The sequence below is a fragment of the Bufo gargarizans genome, chromosome 1, assembly GCF_014858855.1.
Source record: "Bufo gargarizans isolate SCDJY-AF-19 chromosome 1, ASM1485885v1, whole genome shotgun sequence".
Lineage (NCBI taxonomy): Eukaryota > Metazoa > Chordata > Amphibia > Anura > Bufonidae > Bufo > Bufo gargarizans.
In genome coordinates, this window is record NC_058080.1 from 224,129,438 (window position 1) to 224,146,450 (window position 17,013).

Sequence of the window (17,013 nt, forward strand, 5' to 3'; positions counted from 1 at the left end):
CCACCCCCCTTGTACATGTTCTGCTGATCTACTACATGCGGGCTGCGGGGGCATGAGTTCAGTCACTTCGGTGCGCAATCCCATCCTGTGGGGCGTGATACCGCGAGACCCACCGCGGAAGGTCAAGGGTCTCGCGGGATTATCGGTGGGGTTGCCCAGGGTTCACTCCCATCAATATTAAAGGGCCCAAGAAAAGATTTCTGCAATTGTGAGGAAATGAAACATAACAGATATTGGAAAGTTACCGAATGTTGTATTATATAATTACTGCAGTCTGCAGTACTGCACTTCTTTTGCGTAAACCAGAACACCCCTTTAAGCATTCCTTTAATGTGCAATTTCAACACAGTGGGCTTGTGCCCCGGATGTTTTCAGACCCTAGCAACGCCCCTGACCTCCGCGCACATTTATTGGCTGCATAGCAGCCAACAAACATGCAGGAAGGAGACTCAAGCATCGCACGTTCGGCCAAGCATGCTTGCCCAACACTATACATGACACTTCAGTATCATCAAAATTAGCCAAAGCATTAAAACCCAGAGGGCCAATCACAGCGAGGATTTTACGCTCCTGACGCAGTTGGTCTTCAATTAGTTTGTGCTTAAACGTTTAATGCACGTTCAATTTGCATACAGACTTAAAGAGATCAATCTCAAATTAAACCGGTCTGAATTGTTTAACCCAACTGAAGTTTAGTCCTCTTGTAAGGACCTCAATGCAGTCTGGGCTCAATTCCAAACCTGTCAAATTTGCACTGTTCATTTCATCAGATCTTGTTTCAAAATCTAGCATTAATGTCTCCGTGAGACTTGTCTCCTTTTTCATCTATATCTGTTGTTGTGCTGTTATCTTTCTACAGTCCCTCCTGATGTTCCTCTTAAAGGGGCCACAATATTTTCATCTGTACCTCCTTGTCGCACAGGCCGACTTGTTTCTTCCGAAGATTTTCAGCATTGGTGAGTGGCCTCCTTTATACAGTACCTCTTTTATGAGAATTTGTTTGGCACATGGACAGGGCACCATCGTGAATGCATGCTGATCCAAAGCCACGTGTATCCTTCCATGGACATTGGATATCTTATTTTACTTCTTGAAAATATTTACAAAAATTGAGTCTGCCAGACAAGACAATCCTTTTAATTATTATTTTTGAGAGCATAAAACATGTATTAATTTTTTAAAAGCATCTTTAAATTGCTTATTCTTCAGAGTGTAAATTACAGGATTGAGCAATGGGATTATTATGATATACAGAAGAGAAAAAAACTTATCTTGTTTTGGAGAATACATTGATGTCGGCCTCATATACAAAGATAGAGTAGTGCCATAAAACAGAAGTACACAGGTGAGATGGGACGCGCAGGTTGAGAAAGTTTTACTTCTCCCTACTGCAGAGTGAATATTCAGAATATTAAATATGATATAAACATAAGATACCAATGTCAGCATGAATGTGCTCATGCCAACCAGTGCACCTAAAATATATGTTGTCATATTAACATGAGCAGTATCACTACAGGAAAGCTTTAGCAATGGGGTGGCATCACAAAAAAAATGATCAATCTGGTTCATAGAACAAAACGACAAATTAGCAACTAAAATGGTAAAGGAAACTGGTTCCAATAATGCAACAATCCATACTGAGATGACCACAACAAGACAAGTTCTTGGACTCATGAGTAAGGTATAGTGAAGTGGATGACAGATTGCCACAAAGCGATCATAGGCCATAACTGCAAGAAGGATCATTTCTGTGCAAGCAAAGAACAGAAAAAAATACATCTGTGTTATACAACTAGCTAGTGATATGATCTTGTGTTGAGTAGAAAGCATATAAAGAAGATTAGGTAGAATGGTTGAAGTATAAGAAATATCCAGAACTGAAAGATTACTCAAAAAGATATACATAGGAGTGTGCAGATGAGAATCGGAGACAATGGCGAATAAAACTGCAGTGTTTCCAAAGATTATGTTAAGGTAGATAATTAAAAATATTATTAAAAGAGGAACTTGAAGGTGAGGAAGATCAGAGAAACACAGGACTGTGAACCGTGCGGCATGTGATTCATTCCTTGCTGTCACTTTATACAAGGTCTTTCATAAAAAGAAAACATAATTCTATTTAATGTAAGTTGCAATGCAGACATCTACGTAACATTTTCATCATGTTATCATAAGTTATAACTTATTTTCATTATTTCACATAAGTTAAACAATTCATACTTCATAATTATCATGAAATACAGTTAACAATGAACATGAGAAGATGCAACCACAAGGCCAACAACCATAAGAAGCACAGTTGGTGGGTTGGAAAAAGCTCATTTAGGTCCATCTAGTTTAATGTTTTATACTTACTCCATTTATTTTATAGTACATGACAACCTCTTTTTAACACAGTAGGACCAGCCCCGTCACTGTCATCGATCCAGAGATGTCCCCATTCATTGCTCCTATTGTTCTGCTAGATTTATTTGAAGTTGGCAGTTTAGAGCAGGGATGTCAAACTCGTGGCCCTCCAGCTGTTGCAAAACTACAACTCCCATCATGCCTGAGCATACTACAGCTATCAGGGAATGATGGGAGTTGTAGTTTTGCAACATCTGGAGGGCCATGAGTTTGACATCCATGGTTTAGAGGGTGTGTCCTTTCCTCAGATGGTATGCCCTGTGTGCTGCAGCTAGGGGCAGTTAAAGGATGCATTTGAGCATGTGTTTCTATCAGCAGGTGGCGCTATACAGACAGATTTCATTGAATAACTCACTAGCCATAATAAATGTTTTATTACAGGCAATTACAAAAGTATTCAGATCCAGGTGTTGGTTTGAAAACGGTAGATTGTAATTCATGGGAGAAACCCTTTAACTTTCCAAATAATTTAAACACAAAAATCGCAAAAGTGAAATAATAAAAGTTGGAAAACTGCAACCTAATGTATATTCTTCAACATGAATTTTTATTGGGTTTTTCCAAGTTTTATTGTAAAGAAAAGATACTACAAAACACTGTACGGATAATGTATATTCTAACCACTTAGAGACCTTCAATATGCATTTTTACAACAGTCGCATTGGGTTCTGCCTCCTTTTTTACGTCAGCCAAGTCTGAAATCAAGTAAAAATAACAACCAAATGCCAGACTTATGGGATAAATAATTAGAACTTTGATTTTCAATTCTGCAATGTGCACTTACCTCTTCATAGGAACTGAACATGTTTAATCAGTCTATTATTCTCTGCTGTATACTTTTCTACATCAAACATTTTACAGATAACATTTTCTGTGTATTGATATTATATTGCATAGGATGAAACGCACAATTTTACAAAGTCTCATCACAATTCAGCAATTATAATTTAAATAATTTAATATGCAAAATGACATTCTACACCTGTAAAAAATGTTTACATTAACAACAAAGACTGGTTGTTCAACAACCTCATTAATCTCCATTTAATAACTGGTTTTGTGGTTTCATAATGTGGTACAGTACTGGTTACAAAAAAAGGTTAATGTAAATTCTAGCTGAATAAAAAGTGACAATATTTTTGGAAAATGTTATATACATCACAAGCTAATTCTACTCTAAGGGCTTGTTAACACGGCCGTATGTATTTTGCGCTCTGCAAAAAAATGAATCCGCAAAAAATACGGATGATATCTGTGTGCATTCCTTATTTTGCAGAACGGAACAGCTGGCCCCTAATAGAACAGTCCTATCCTTGTCCATAATGCAGACAATAATAGGGCATGTTCTATTTTTTTGCGGAACGGAAATACAGAAACGGAATGCACACAGAGTACTTTCCGTTTTTTTTTTAATGAATGGTTCCGTATACTGTCCGCAAAAAAACCCGGAATGGACACGGAAAGAATATACGTTCGTGTGCATGAGCCCTAATAGTGATTGGTTAGGATGATGGTATAAGCCATTTATATATTCTTGTGAATGTGTCAGAGGAGCAAGTCCTTAGACAATTCAGGTTGTTTTGTTCCTCACATGATGAAGAAATGAATCCCAGTATAATATGTCTCTATCGCAAATATTATTCATTAACAGAAGGAATATCCAAAATTCAATACCATTAGAAATCAGATGTGTACAAAATAATGATGTTTCAATAGCAAGCCAATGGCTTATTTCTAGGGATGAGCGGACTGGTGGATGTTCTGGTTCGACAGGTTTTGTGGAACTTTGTTTCAAAGTTCAGTTCGGGTTCCGAACTTGACCCCGAACACCGAACCGCATTGAAGTCACTGGGGACCCGAATTTTGGGGCTGAAAAATGGCTGTAAATAAGTCATAGAAAGAGCTGCAAAAAAGAGGGCTGCAAAAGGATCCATAATGGGAGTAAGAGCAGTACGATTGTTCTGAAAACAAATGTGGATATGGAAATAACTTAAAAAAAACATAAAAGACATACAAATAAAAAACAATAATCAGGAGGCGAAGGTCCAAGTGGAGTAGGAAGTTGAGGAGGCTGTAGACGTGACAGTGTAGGTGGAGGAGGTGGAGGAGGAAGACAACACTGTTTCTGTTTTTTTTTTTTTAATGTGTCTGTCAATTCTGTGCGTGACTTTTAGCCATTTTTTTGGGGTGTGGCTTGTGTACTTCTCTACTCTGCCAATATAAGACATAATAATCTTGAGCCAGGAGGTGGAGGTCCGAGTGGTGGAGGCGGATGTGGTGGTGCAGACGGAAGAGGCGGAGGAGGTAGCCAACATTTTTTTTTGTCTGTGTAGGCGCCAAAACATTGAGAAATAGCAAAGAGAATGCTGAATCTGCTCTAGAGTATCACAATAGCTTAGTGCAGCCAGTGTACTTGTCGACTTTGCCAATTAAAGACATAATAATCTTGAGCCAGGAGCTGGAGGTCCGAGTGGAGGAGGAGGCAGACATGGCAGTGCAGGCAGAAGAGGCGAAGGAGGTAGCCAAAAATTTTTATTTTTGGGGGGGGATTGTGGAGGCCCCAAAACATTGAGAAATAGCAAAGAGAATGCACAAAGTTTGCTGGAGTCTAACAATGGATGGGTGCAGCCGGTAAACCTCTCTAATCTGCCCAAGGTACGGACAACTCCTGTGGGATCCATTTTAATGAACTTAAGCTTGTCCACGTGCTAAACACTGGCTCGGAGAATACAATTGCCGCAGGTATGGCCAGCACCTCCAAGTGTAAAGGGCAAACTCAGGCTATGTGCCCAATTTGGAGACCCAGAAGTTAAATAGGGTAGACCCATCAATCAGTGCGTGGAGACATGTGCACAAGTACTGTTCCACCATGTTGCTTAAATGCTGCCTCCTGCTAAAGCGGTCTGTATCAGATGGTGGTGCTGGATGTTGTGGCTTGCTGACAAAGCTTTTCCACATTTCGGCCATGCTAACCCTCCCTTCTGAGGTACTGGCGGAGCCCCAGCTGCATTGGTAATTTCCTCATACTCCGCCTTGTGCTTCTACTGAGCCCCGGCTGTCATGTGGGAACGCCATCAGTAGCATTTCTACCAGCGTGTGCTTGTACTTGCGTATCTTCCGATCCAGTAATCAGCACTGGTAAAAATGAAGGCAACTCTGCAGTCATTACGCAGGCACTGCAGCATGTAGTCGCTCATGTGTGCCAGGCTGCTCAGAGTCAACGACAAGCTTTCCTAGGTGGGAGGTGTACTGTCTGTGTCCTAGGTATGCCCCCAGCCATGTTCCAGTTGTGCCTGTGAGCTGATTTGAGTGCCACTCCGCTGTGAATGCGGATCCTCCTCCCTCTCAGTATCATTCTCCACATCCTCCAAAACTGCGCCCTGGCTAGACAGTTGTGTACCTGGCCGCTGTTGGTGCAGGAACTCACCCTCCGAGCCATCTGTGGACAACTGGCTTGAGAACCGTGGGAATGATACCTTTTCCTCCACTTCTTCCTGTGCCACATCCTCATCTCCTCATCGGAGCTGGCCATGTTGGTAAAGTACTCCAAACAGAGCAACACGGCACACACGTCCCGCATAGAGTCCCACTCGCTGGTGGTGAAGAGGTGCTGTTCCGCAGAGCGACTCACCCATGAGTTCTGCAGCTGAAATTCCGCTATCGCCTGCTGCTGCTCGCACAGTCTCTCCAGCATGCGCAAGGTGGGGTTGCACCTTGTAGGTACGTTGCATACGAGGCTGTAAATGGTAAGGCCGAAGTCTGAAGTGCAGACAGATGAGCAACAGAAGGGTGAGAATGCCGAAAGCGTGCACAGACGGACTGCACTTTTTGCAACAGCTGTGATGTATCTGGGTAATTCTTCAAGAACCTCTGCACCACCAAAGTCAGCACATGAGCCAGGCCAAGGATGTGCATTAAACCAGCTAGCCCCAGAGCTGATATGAGACTTCGCCCATTGTCGCACACCACCAGGCCGGGCTTGAAGCTCAGCGGCACCAACCACTCATTGGTCTGTTTTTAAATGCCCCACCCACTGCTCCTGCACGGTATGGGGTTTTTCCCCATAACATATCATTTTCAGAACTGTCTGCTGTTATTTCCCCCCGGCACGCTGAAGTTGGTGGTGCAGGTGTTGCACTGACATGAGGAGTAGAGATGAGCGAATCGAAGTTGATGAAGTGGGATTCAATCCGAATTTCAGGAAAAATTTGATTTGCACCGAATCCGAATTTCCTCACGCTTCATGGTAACAAATCACATTTTCCTAAAATGGCTGCTGCACATAAGAGAGCATGAAGCAAGGAACTCGGGAATGTGGGATCACCCATAATGCCAGGCATGCAGCTACTCAGCAGCCAGCCCTGTGATGTCACAGCCCTATAAATACCCTCAGCCTACTTGGATTCTGACATTTTCCAGTGTACTTAGTGCAGGGAAAGACGTCAGCAGGTAGTGCTAGGAAAGACTTCATTGTGCTAATAAAATGATTTACAAGTTCAGGGAAAGATTTTTCAAGGTGTAGGGAAAGGATAGGGAGGAATCATTCCACAGCATCTATGTAGAACAGGGTTCCGTAGGGAGGTTACAGCCTGGGTTTTAGGAACAATACTATTACACCTTGCTGCACTGACCGGGGATCCAAATTGCCATTATACAGCTCTGTAATTCCAGCAAACCGTTCTTATTATTGGGGTACAAGTGCTGTTTAATACAGCCATTAAAACAAGGTTTATGACAAGGAAATATTTCTACGTCTTATTTGCCCTTGTGCGGTGCAGTTATATGTTCTAAAGCATTTTTTGGCTTGTATTAGTGGAAAAAAGGGCTTATTAGCAGTTGTGTGGTGAAGTGCAAAAATGACAGCCCTTTTTGGCATGTATTAGTGGTAAAAGAAAAATATATTTGCTGTTCAGAGGTGCAGTTATATGTTCTAAAGCCCTTTTTGTCGTGTATTAGTGGCAAAAGAAAAATATATTTGCTGGTCAGCGGTGCAGTTATAAGTTCTAAAGCCCTTTTTGTAATGTATTAGTGGCAAAAGAAAAATATATTTGCCAGTCAGCGGTGCAGTTATATGTTCTAAAGTCTTTTGTGGAGTGTATAAGTGAAAAAAAAGGGCCTATTTGCCGATCAGTGGTGCATTTATATGTTCTAAAGCCTTTATTTGAGTGTATAAGTGGCAAAAGAGTAATATATTTGACGTTCATCGGTGCAGTTATATGTTCTAAAGCCCTTTTTGCGTGTATTAGTGGCAAAAGAAAAATATATTTGTTGCTCAACAGTGCAGTTATATGTTCTAAAGACTTTTGTGGAGTGTAAGTGGAAAAAATAAAAATATATTTGCCGTCCAATGGTGCAGTTATATGTTCTAAAGCCTTTTGTGTAGTGTATAAGTGGAAAAAAATAAGGGCCCATTTGCTGTTCAGTGGTGCAGCTATATGTTTTAAAGCCCTTTTTGTCATGTATTAGTGGCAAAAGAAAAATATATTTGCGATTCATCGGTGCAGTTATATGTTCTAAAGACCTTTTTGTCGTGTATTAGTGGCAAACGAAAAATATATTTGCCGTTGAACGGTGCAGTTATATGTTCTAAAGCCTTGTGTGGAGTATTTAAGTGGAAAAAAGAAAAATATGTTTGCCGTTCAGCTGTGCAGTTATATGTTCTAAAGCCTTTTGTATAGTGTTTAACCCCTTAAGGACTCAGCCCTATTTCACCTTAAGGACATGGCCATTTTTTTGCAAATCTGACCACTGTCCCTTTAAGCACTGATAACTTTAAAACACTTTGACTTATCCAGGCCATTCTGAGATTGTTTTTTCGTCACATATTGTACTTCATAACACTGGTAACATGAAGTAAACAAATAAAAAATTTCAAAGTTTCAGTTTCTCTACTTCTGTAATACATAGTAATACCCCCCAAAATTGTGATGACTTTACATTACCCATATGTCTACTTCATGTTTGAATTATTTGGGGAATGATATTTTATTTTTTGGGGATGTTACAAGGCTTAGAAGTTTAGAAGCAAATCTTGAAGTTTTTCAGAAATTTACAAAAACCCAATTTTTAGGGACCACTACAGGTCTGAGGTCACTTTGTGAGGCTTACATGATAGAAACTGCCCAAAAATGACCCCATTCTATAAACTACACCCCTCAAGGTATTCAAAACTGATTTTACAAACTTTGCTAACCCTTTAGGTGTTGCACAAGAGTTATTGGCAAATGGGATGAAATTTGAGAATTTAATTTTTTTGCCTAATTTTCCATTTTAACCCATTTTTTTCACTAACAAAGCAATAGTTAACAGCAAAACAAGACTGTATATTTATTGCCCTGACTGTGCCGTTTACAGAAACACCCCATATGTGGCCGTAAACTACTGTACGGGCACACAGTAGACACACGGGCGTAGAGGGAAAGGTGCGCCGTATGGTTTTTGGAAGCCAGATTTTGCTGGACTGTTTTTTTGACACCATGTCCCATTTGAAGCCCCCCTGATGCACCCCTAGAGTAGAAACTCCATAAAAGTGACCCCATCTAAGATACTAGATCCCTCAAGGTATTCAAAACTGATTTTACAAACTTTGTTAACCCTTTAGGTGTTGCAAAAGATTTAATGGAAAATAGAGATACGATTTCAAAATTTCACTTTTTGGCAGATTTTCCATTTTAATATTTTTTTTTCCAGCTACAAAGCAAGGGTTAACAGCCAAACAAAACTCATTATTTATGGCCCTGATTCTGTAGTTTACAGAAACACCCCATATGTGGTCGTAAACTGCTGTACGGGCACACGGCAGGGAGCAGAAGGAAAGGAATGCCATACGGTTTTTGGAAGGCAGATTTAGCTGGACAGTTTTTTTTGACACCATGTCCCATTTGAAGCCCTCCTGATGCACCTCTAGAGTAGAAACTCCAAAAAAGTGACCCCATTTTAGAAACGACAGGATAGGGTGGCAGTTTTTTTGGTACTAGTTTAGGGTACATATGATTTTTGGTTGCTCTATATTACACTTTTTGTGCGGCAAGAAAACAAGAAATAGCTTTTTTGGCACTTTTTTTGTTATTTACAACATTCATCTGACAGGTTAGATCATGTGGTAATTTTATAGAGCAGGTTGTCACGGACGCGGCGATACCTAATATGTATACAATTTTTTTTATTTATGTAAGTTTTGCACAATGATTTCATTTTTGAAACAAAAAAAATCATGTTTTAGTGTTTCCATAGTCTAAGAGCAATAGTTTTTTTAGTTTTTGGGCGATTATTTTGGGTAGGGTATGATTTTGAGATGACTGTTTGATTGGTACTATTTTGGCGTACATGCAACTTTTTTTGATCACTTTTATTACCTTTTTTGGGAAGTAAGGTGGGCAAAATTTCAATTTTCTCATAGTTTTAATTTTTTTATTTTTATGGCGTTCACCGTGCGGGGAAAGTAACATGACCGTTTTATAGATCAGGTCGTTACAGACGTGGCGATACCTAATATGTGTAGTGTATTTTTTTTTTATTCAGTAATAAATGTTTTTTTTATCTTAACTTTTTTCACTTTTTTTGACCCTTGAAGATCCAGTGGGTCTGATGTCTGTATATTACAGTACAGTACTCTATATAGGGTACTGTACTGTATTTTACTTACACTTTGTCTGAACAGATCTATGCCTTTAGCACAGATCTGTTCAGCACCATGGGCAGCAGGATGCCTGAGAAGGCGTCCTGTTGCCATGGGAACCTTCCCCGTCTGCTCAGTTGTAGCCACAACTGCGCAGACAGGGAAGGGTAAGGACGGGGCTGTCTGGGGGCTCTCTCCCTCTCCTTCGGGGGGCTGCAAAGGCACAGCAGCCCCCCGATGGGAGAGGGAGGGTGCTTCCTGAGCTGTTAACCTTTTCCATACAGCGGTCCGTACGGACCGCGGTATGGAAAGGGTTAAACGTCTGACACCGCATCACCGATGTCAGCCGTTTATACCAGGGTGTCAGCAATGTGCTGACACCCTGGTTTACCACTGCACACCAACGATTATTCAAGGGGAGGCGGGAGGGGGAGCGCGATCCCGCCTGCCGCACCGCCCGCCTCCCGCACCACCAGCACCGCCCACAACACCCCCCCTGCACCACCCGCCCACATAATATCATTCAGGGGTGCAGGGGGGTTAATGAAACTTTATTTGGGGCATTTTAAAGTTTGATCCCCGTGGTCAGAATCGGATCAGAATCGGCTGAAAGCGCAGCAAACCGCAGGTCTGAATTGACCTGTGGTTTGCTGCGATCGCCGATACGGGGGGTCACATGACCCCCGTTCCCCGGCGTTGTGACAGGATGCCGGCTGAATGATTTCAGCCGGCATCCCGTTCAGATTAACCCCCGCAGCGCTGCATTCTTATTTTAAACTCATGACGTACCGGTACGTCAAGGGTTCTTAAGGACTCGGGAAACATGCCGTACCGGTATGTCATGCGTCCCTAAGGGGTTAACTGGAAAAAAACAAGCGCCTATTTGCCATTCAGCGGTGCAGTTATGTGTTCTAAAGCCTTTTGTGGAGTGTATAAGTGGAAAAAAATAAGGGCCTATTTGCCTTTAAGCTGTGTAGTAATATGTTCTAAAGCCCTTTTTGTCATGTATTAGTGGCAAAAGAAAAATATATTTGCCGTTCATCAGTGCTGTAATATGTTCTAAAGCCTTTTATGGAGTGGATAAGTGGAAAAAATAAAAATATATTTGCCGTTCAGCGGTGCAGTTATATGTTCTAAAGCCCTTTTTGCTGTATATTAGTGGCAAAAATATATATATTCACCGTTCAGCGTTGCAGTTGCATGTTCTAAAGCCTTTTGTGGGGTGTATAAGTGGAAAAAAGATAAATATATTTGCATTTCACCGGTGCAGTTATATGTTCTAAAGCCTTTTGTGAAGTGTTGTCACAACCAGACAGCTGAGAAGCTCTGACAGAAGCCTTTCAAAACCTCCTCCTTGAGTTTTCTTTGTTTTGAATTTCAGTTCCTCATCTCGTTAGCCTCTCTCAGCTGTCATGTAGTTCAACTGATTGCATCCCTTTAAATTCCTCCCCATAATGCATTAGTGTGCGGCTTATACAACTTCCTGGAGTGTGTGTGCATGCTGATCCTATCTTCCAGCCTTCTACAAGATAAGTGGTACATTTATTTGTGATTTTCTGTTTGCTGGATCCCAGGTGACCCTGACTCCCTCCGTGTCTAGTGTAGGGAGCCGGTGGTCGTGTCCCCTCACTATTGTAGGGTGTTCAGGTGGTATATAGTCGATGTACGTGGATATGCGATCATCCACCATTGGGATTTTCGCATAGGCTGAGCAGAGAGGGAGAGAGCCAGGTCTGATGCAGGGGTCTCCCTTTTGTTCCTTAGTTTTGGATCCAGTGAGTCATATATTCATTTTGCATGGTCTTGTTTCCTGTACACCTTCTGTGACAGTCAGGGGAACAGTCCATCTAAAGCCTGCGTTTGGACTTTCTGAGGCAAAATTGCCACCAAGGTGACTTTTGTTATGTTAATTGCCATTGGGTGTGAAGTAACACCAACACTGCAAAAGTGTTTTTGGCTTCATGTGTGAATAAACACTGAAGTTTGAATTACGAACTTGTATTTTGCCTCTGTACTGTGCCCGCTTATCCTAACTCCCAGTGCGAATCCCCACAATTGGTGGAGGATGCGCGCATGAGCAGTGAGGCTGGCAGGAACGGCAAAATATTTTTTGGTCTGCATTATTGGGCACGGTTGTATGACACACATCAAACCAGCGGTATTACAACCTGTGTCCCACGACAAAATGGAGGCTGTTGTGAAGACCCTCATAGAGGCTAATCTGCAGCAGTGAGAGACAAACCGACAACAGCGGGAGGCTAACAAGCAGCAGCAAGAGACTAATCAGTTCTGTAACGATTTTCGTAAACTGAATGAGATTTCCAAATTCGATGCGTATCCTATGCCCCGAGTGGATGAGCTTATCGAGAGGTTAGGACAAGCCCGGTATTTTTCTGTTTTGGACCTCACGAAAGGGTACTGGCAGGTGCCCTTACCAGAGGCTGCCAAAGAGAAAACTGCCTTCATCACACCTGAAGGGCTGTATCAGTACAAGGTGCTACCCTTTGGTCTGCATGGTGCCCCCGCCACTTTTCAATGGCTTTTGGACATTGTGCTGCGTCCACATTGTTGGTATGCTTCAGCTTACCTGAACGATATTGTCATCCACAGTACCGACTGGGAAAGTCACCTAGCCAAAGTGCAGGCTGTAGTGGACTCCCTTCGGAAGGCAGGACTAACCGCTAACCCCCAAAAATGTGCGATAGGGTTAGAGGAGACTTAGTACCTGGGGTATGTCATCGGGCGCGGAGTGATCAAACACCAAGTGAACAAAATAGAGGCAATACGAATTTGGCCCCGACCTGTCACCACTAGGCAAGTAAAGTCATTTCTGGGAATGGTGGGCAATTACATGAGGTTTGTCCCCCACTTTGCTACGGTGGCCGCGCCATTGACAGGGCTCTTGAAGAGACACAGGTCAATGATGGTTGGATGGGATTATTGGACCGAAGAGGCTTTTGTTGACGCCCAACTTCAAAAGCAAGTTTATAGTACAGACCGATGCCTCCGAAGTAAGGCTCGGTGGATCACTGTCTCAGGTAGTCAACCTGAGATAGTGCCCCACCGAGCCTTACTTCGGAGGCATAATAGCACTCGAGTCTCTCCGCTATTATTTGTTGGGGAGAACATTCCGCCTGGTGACTGACCACTCCACTATCAAGTGGATGAGCCAGGCCAAAGAGAGAAATGCCCGAGTCACCAGGTGGTTCCCATCCTTACAAAACTTTAAGTTCTCCGTAGAACACAGGGAAGACAGGTTGCAGGAAAACGCGGATTCCCTGTCCCGAGTATACTGTATGGCATGTGTTCACCCCCTCAGGGTTGAACAAATGGGGAGGTACAGTACAGACCAAAAGTTTGGACACACCTTCTCATTCAAAGAGTTTTCTTTATTTTTATGACTATGAAAATTGTAGATTTACACTGAAGGCATCAAAACTATGAATTAACACATGTAGAATTATATACATAATAAAAAAGTGTGAAACAACTAAAAATATGTCATATTGTAGGTTCTTCAAAGTAGCCACCTTTTGCTTTGATTACTGCTTTGCAAACCCTTGGCATTCTCTTGATGAGCTTCAAGAGGTAGTCACCTGAAATGGTCTTCCAACAGTCTTGAAGGATTTCCCAGAGATGCTTAGCACTTGTTGGCCCTTTTGCCTTCACTCTGCAGTCCAGCTCACCCCAAACCATCTCGATTGGGTTCAGGTCAGGTGACTATGGAGGCCAGGTAATCTGGCCTCCACACCCTATCACTCTCCCTCATGGTCAAATAACCCTTACACAGCCTGGAGGTGTGTTTGGGGTCATTGTCCTGTTGAAAAATAAATGATGGTCCAACTAAACGCAAACCGGATGGAATAGCATGCCGCTGCAAGATGTTGTGGTAGCCATGCTGGTTCAGTATGCCTTCAATTTTGAATAAATCCTCAACAGTGTCACCAGCAAAGCACCTCCACACCATCACACCTCCTCCTCCATGCTTCACGGTGGGAACCAGGCACGTAGAGCCCATCCGTTCACCTTTTCTGCGTCGCACAAAGACACGGAGGTTGGAACCAAAGATCTCAAATTTGAACTCATCAGACCAAAGCACAGATTCCCACTGGTCTAATGTCCATTCCTTGTGTTCTTTAGCCCAAACAAGTCTCTTCTGCTTGTTGCCTGTCCTTAGCAGTTGTTTCCTAGCAGATATTCTACCATGAAGGCCTGATTCAGACAGTCTCCTCTTAACAGTTGTTCTAGAGCTGTGTCTGCTGCTAGAACTCTGTGTGGCATTGACCTGGTCTCTAATCTGAGCTGCTGTTAACCTGCGATTTCTGAGGCTGGTGACTCGGAAGAACTTATCCTCCGCAGCAGAGGTGACTCTTGGTCTTTCTTTCCTGGGGCGGTCCGCATGTGAGCCAGTTTCTTTGTAGCGCTTGATGGTTTTTGTGACTGCACTTGGGGACACTTTCAAAGTTTTCCCAATTTTTCGGACTGACTAACCTTCATTTCTTAAAGTAATGATGGCCACTCGTTTTTCTTTACTTAGCTGCTTTTTTCTTGCCATAATACAAATTCTAACAGTCTATTTAGTAGGACTATCAGCTGTGTATCCACCTGACTTCTCCACAACGCAATTGATGGTTCCAACCCCATTTATAAGGCAAGAAATCCCACTTATTAAACCTGACAGGGCACACCTGTGAAGTGAAAACCATTTCAGGTGACTACCTCTTGAAGCTCATCAAGAGAATGCCAAGAGTGTGCAAAGCAGTAATCAAAGCAAAAGGTGGCTACTTTGAAGAACCTAGAATATGATATATTTTCAGTTGTTTCACAATTTTTTGTTATGTATATAATTCCACATGTGTTAATTCATAGTTTTGATTCCTTCAGTGTGAATCTACAATTTTCATAGTCATGAAAATAAAGTAAAATCTTTGAATGAGAAGGTGTGTCCAAACTTTTGGTCTGTACTGTATGTAAGGAGGTACAAAGAATCATCGTGGATGATAGGTATATGTCACCGAGGTTCTTGGCCTTGGTCGAGTAAGAGACATTTTTGTGTGTCAGCCGCAACTGCTGTTTGACACTTTGTTACTGGCTATATAGCTGATCCGGGACAGCTCTTACTGGGAATAGTCAAAGTGCTGGGTCGGTGACTACTTCCCCACGTTCCAGGCTAGGTTTTGCCAGGCATAAAACCAGCCAGCACTGCCAGGTGGAGAGGATTACCTCTATCTGACAGTGGAGCTTAGGAGGTCTGTGTGATGGGATCTGAGACCTATGCTGGGCTGGAAAGCAGAGACCCATGGTCTTAACCGTAGTGAGACCTCAGCACACGTCTAGTTGGATGGCTTTTGTGGGTGCACGTCTCCTGATAGCCTCCTTCCACCCGCGGAGTGAAATAGTAGCTTTAAATAAGTGTTTCAGAGACAGCACACCAATGCAGCAGGATAGCTTTATATTCAACCTTTATTTACCAGTGGTATAATCTCGGAACAATCTCAAGACATTTATTGCTATTTGCAACGTTTCGGGCCCATTCGGTGCCCTTTGTCAAGCTATAAATGCAAAGATAAACACAGAACAGTACAATTAAAAAGAGAGAAATTCATATACACATCAGTGGAAATTCATATACATATCAATTCACATAAAAAATATTTCATATTATCACTCCTTAACAAGTGAGAGCTCATCCAAAAGGCCATCAGTGATTCATCTGTTATTTCAATAAATAGATACTTCATGTCATCCAAGGGAGCCGTAGCTAGCATGTAAGTACTGATCCTATATCGATTAGACACACCTAAGTTCAGACATGATTTGGAAAAAACATGATTTGGAAAAAACATGATTAGAATAGAGAGCCAGAGAGCCGGAACCTGATTAGGGTAGAGAACTCAACATAAAACTGCAGTGGCAGGCTCAATACATGATTATGGTGAGGCATTAGTTACAGGATGCGACCTGAAGGTCCATGATTTCAAGGTTATGGGGGTTGCCCAAGTTATATTCTCACACAATGAACCCTTGTATTCACCCTGGGGAGGGAGGTGGCGTTCAAAATGTCGTCATGTAGGAATGCAAGAACCCGTAGCACATATGAGGCCTATAAAGACATTGGTATAGTGGCAGCAGCAGTCTGGTTTCAGAGCCCAAATGCCGGTATCGTATATTACACACAATATGGGTCTAAATATCAGTACATTAGTATATCATACCTGGATGGCCGGTCTCAGTGTTTCCACGGCGTGCGGTATATGTGGAGCACGCCGTGGTGTTTTATTTAGAGTCAAAGCCGGACATCCGTCAGTAGCCGGCGTGTGCGGAGGGCGGAGCTGCATTGCGTAGCCGGCATGTGTGGGGGGGCGGAGCTGCGGTGCGCAGGGACTTGGCGCATGCACATTACCCCTGTGTCCCCGCGGCGCCATCTTGTTTCCTGGTATTCAGTAGGAGGAAGGACTGGCGCATGCCCAGTGATGTCTAGCAGTTCCCTACGGACATTTCAGGTCCTGGTATGGGAGAGTGTTGTATACACTAAAATAGGGATGCGATCAAGTGTATGTACACCGTATCTTGGGATCTAAAATTAGTAGACATAATTCTGATGAAGCTAATTCTGGGCTGGAAAGCAGAGACCCATGTGTCAGGAGAGCAGGCCGTCTAAAGCCTGTGTTTGAACTTGCTGAGGCAGAACTGACACCAAGGTGACTTTTGTTATGTTACCTTGCCATTGGGTGTAAAGTAACACCAACACTGCAAAAGTGACATTTTGTTTTTTTGTTTTTGGCATCATGTGAATAAACAATAAAGTTTAAATTACGAACTTGCATTTTGCATCTGTACTGCGCTCGCTTATTCTAACTACCAGAGTGAATCTCCACAATATATGTATATATATATATATATATATATATATATATATACACATTGATAAACAGAAGTATTTGAACACCCTGCGATTTTGAAAGTTCTCCCATTGTAGGTGCATT

At 42.4% G+C, this 17,013-nt stretch overlaps 1 protein-coding gene across 1 annotated transcript; it reads right to left on the minus strand.

The window, feature by feature from the left end:
* Positions 1 to 1,143: 1,143 nt before the first annotated feature.
* On the minus strand, positions 1,144 to 5,941 carry LOC122926000 (olfactory receptor 1019-like). Its single transcript, XM_044277396.1, has 2 exons — positions 5,837 to 5,941; positions 1,144 to 2,094 (listed from the first exon to the last, which is right to left on the minus strand). The coding sequence occupies exons 1-2, from the start codon at positions 5,939 to 5,941 to the stop codon at positions 1,144 to 1,146; spliced, it is 1,056 nt and encodes a 351-aa protein (XP_044133331.1).
* Between the last annotated feature and the right edge of the window lie 11,072 nt (positions 5,942 to 17,013).

Excerpts from the sequence above, each read along its gene's own strand:
- LOC122926000 (XM_044277396.1), bottom strand. The coding sequence starts at position 5,941 with ATGGCCAGCTCCGATGAGGAGATGAGGATGTGGCACAGGAAGAAGTGG. Across the intron at positions 2,095-5,836 it reads GTCCACAGATGGCTCGGAGG|ACCTTGTATAAAGTGACAGC; the intron begins GTGAGTTCCTGC and ends TTTTTATGAAAG.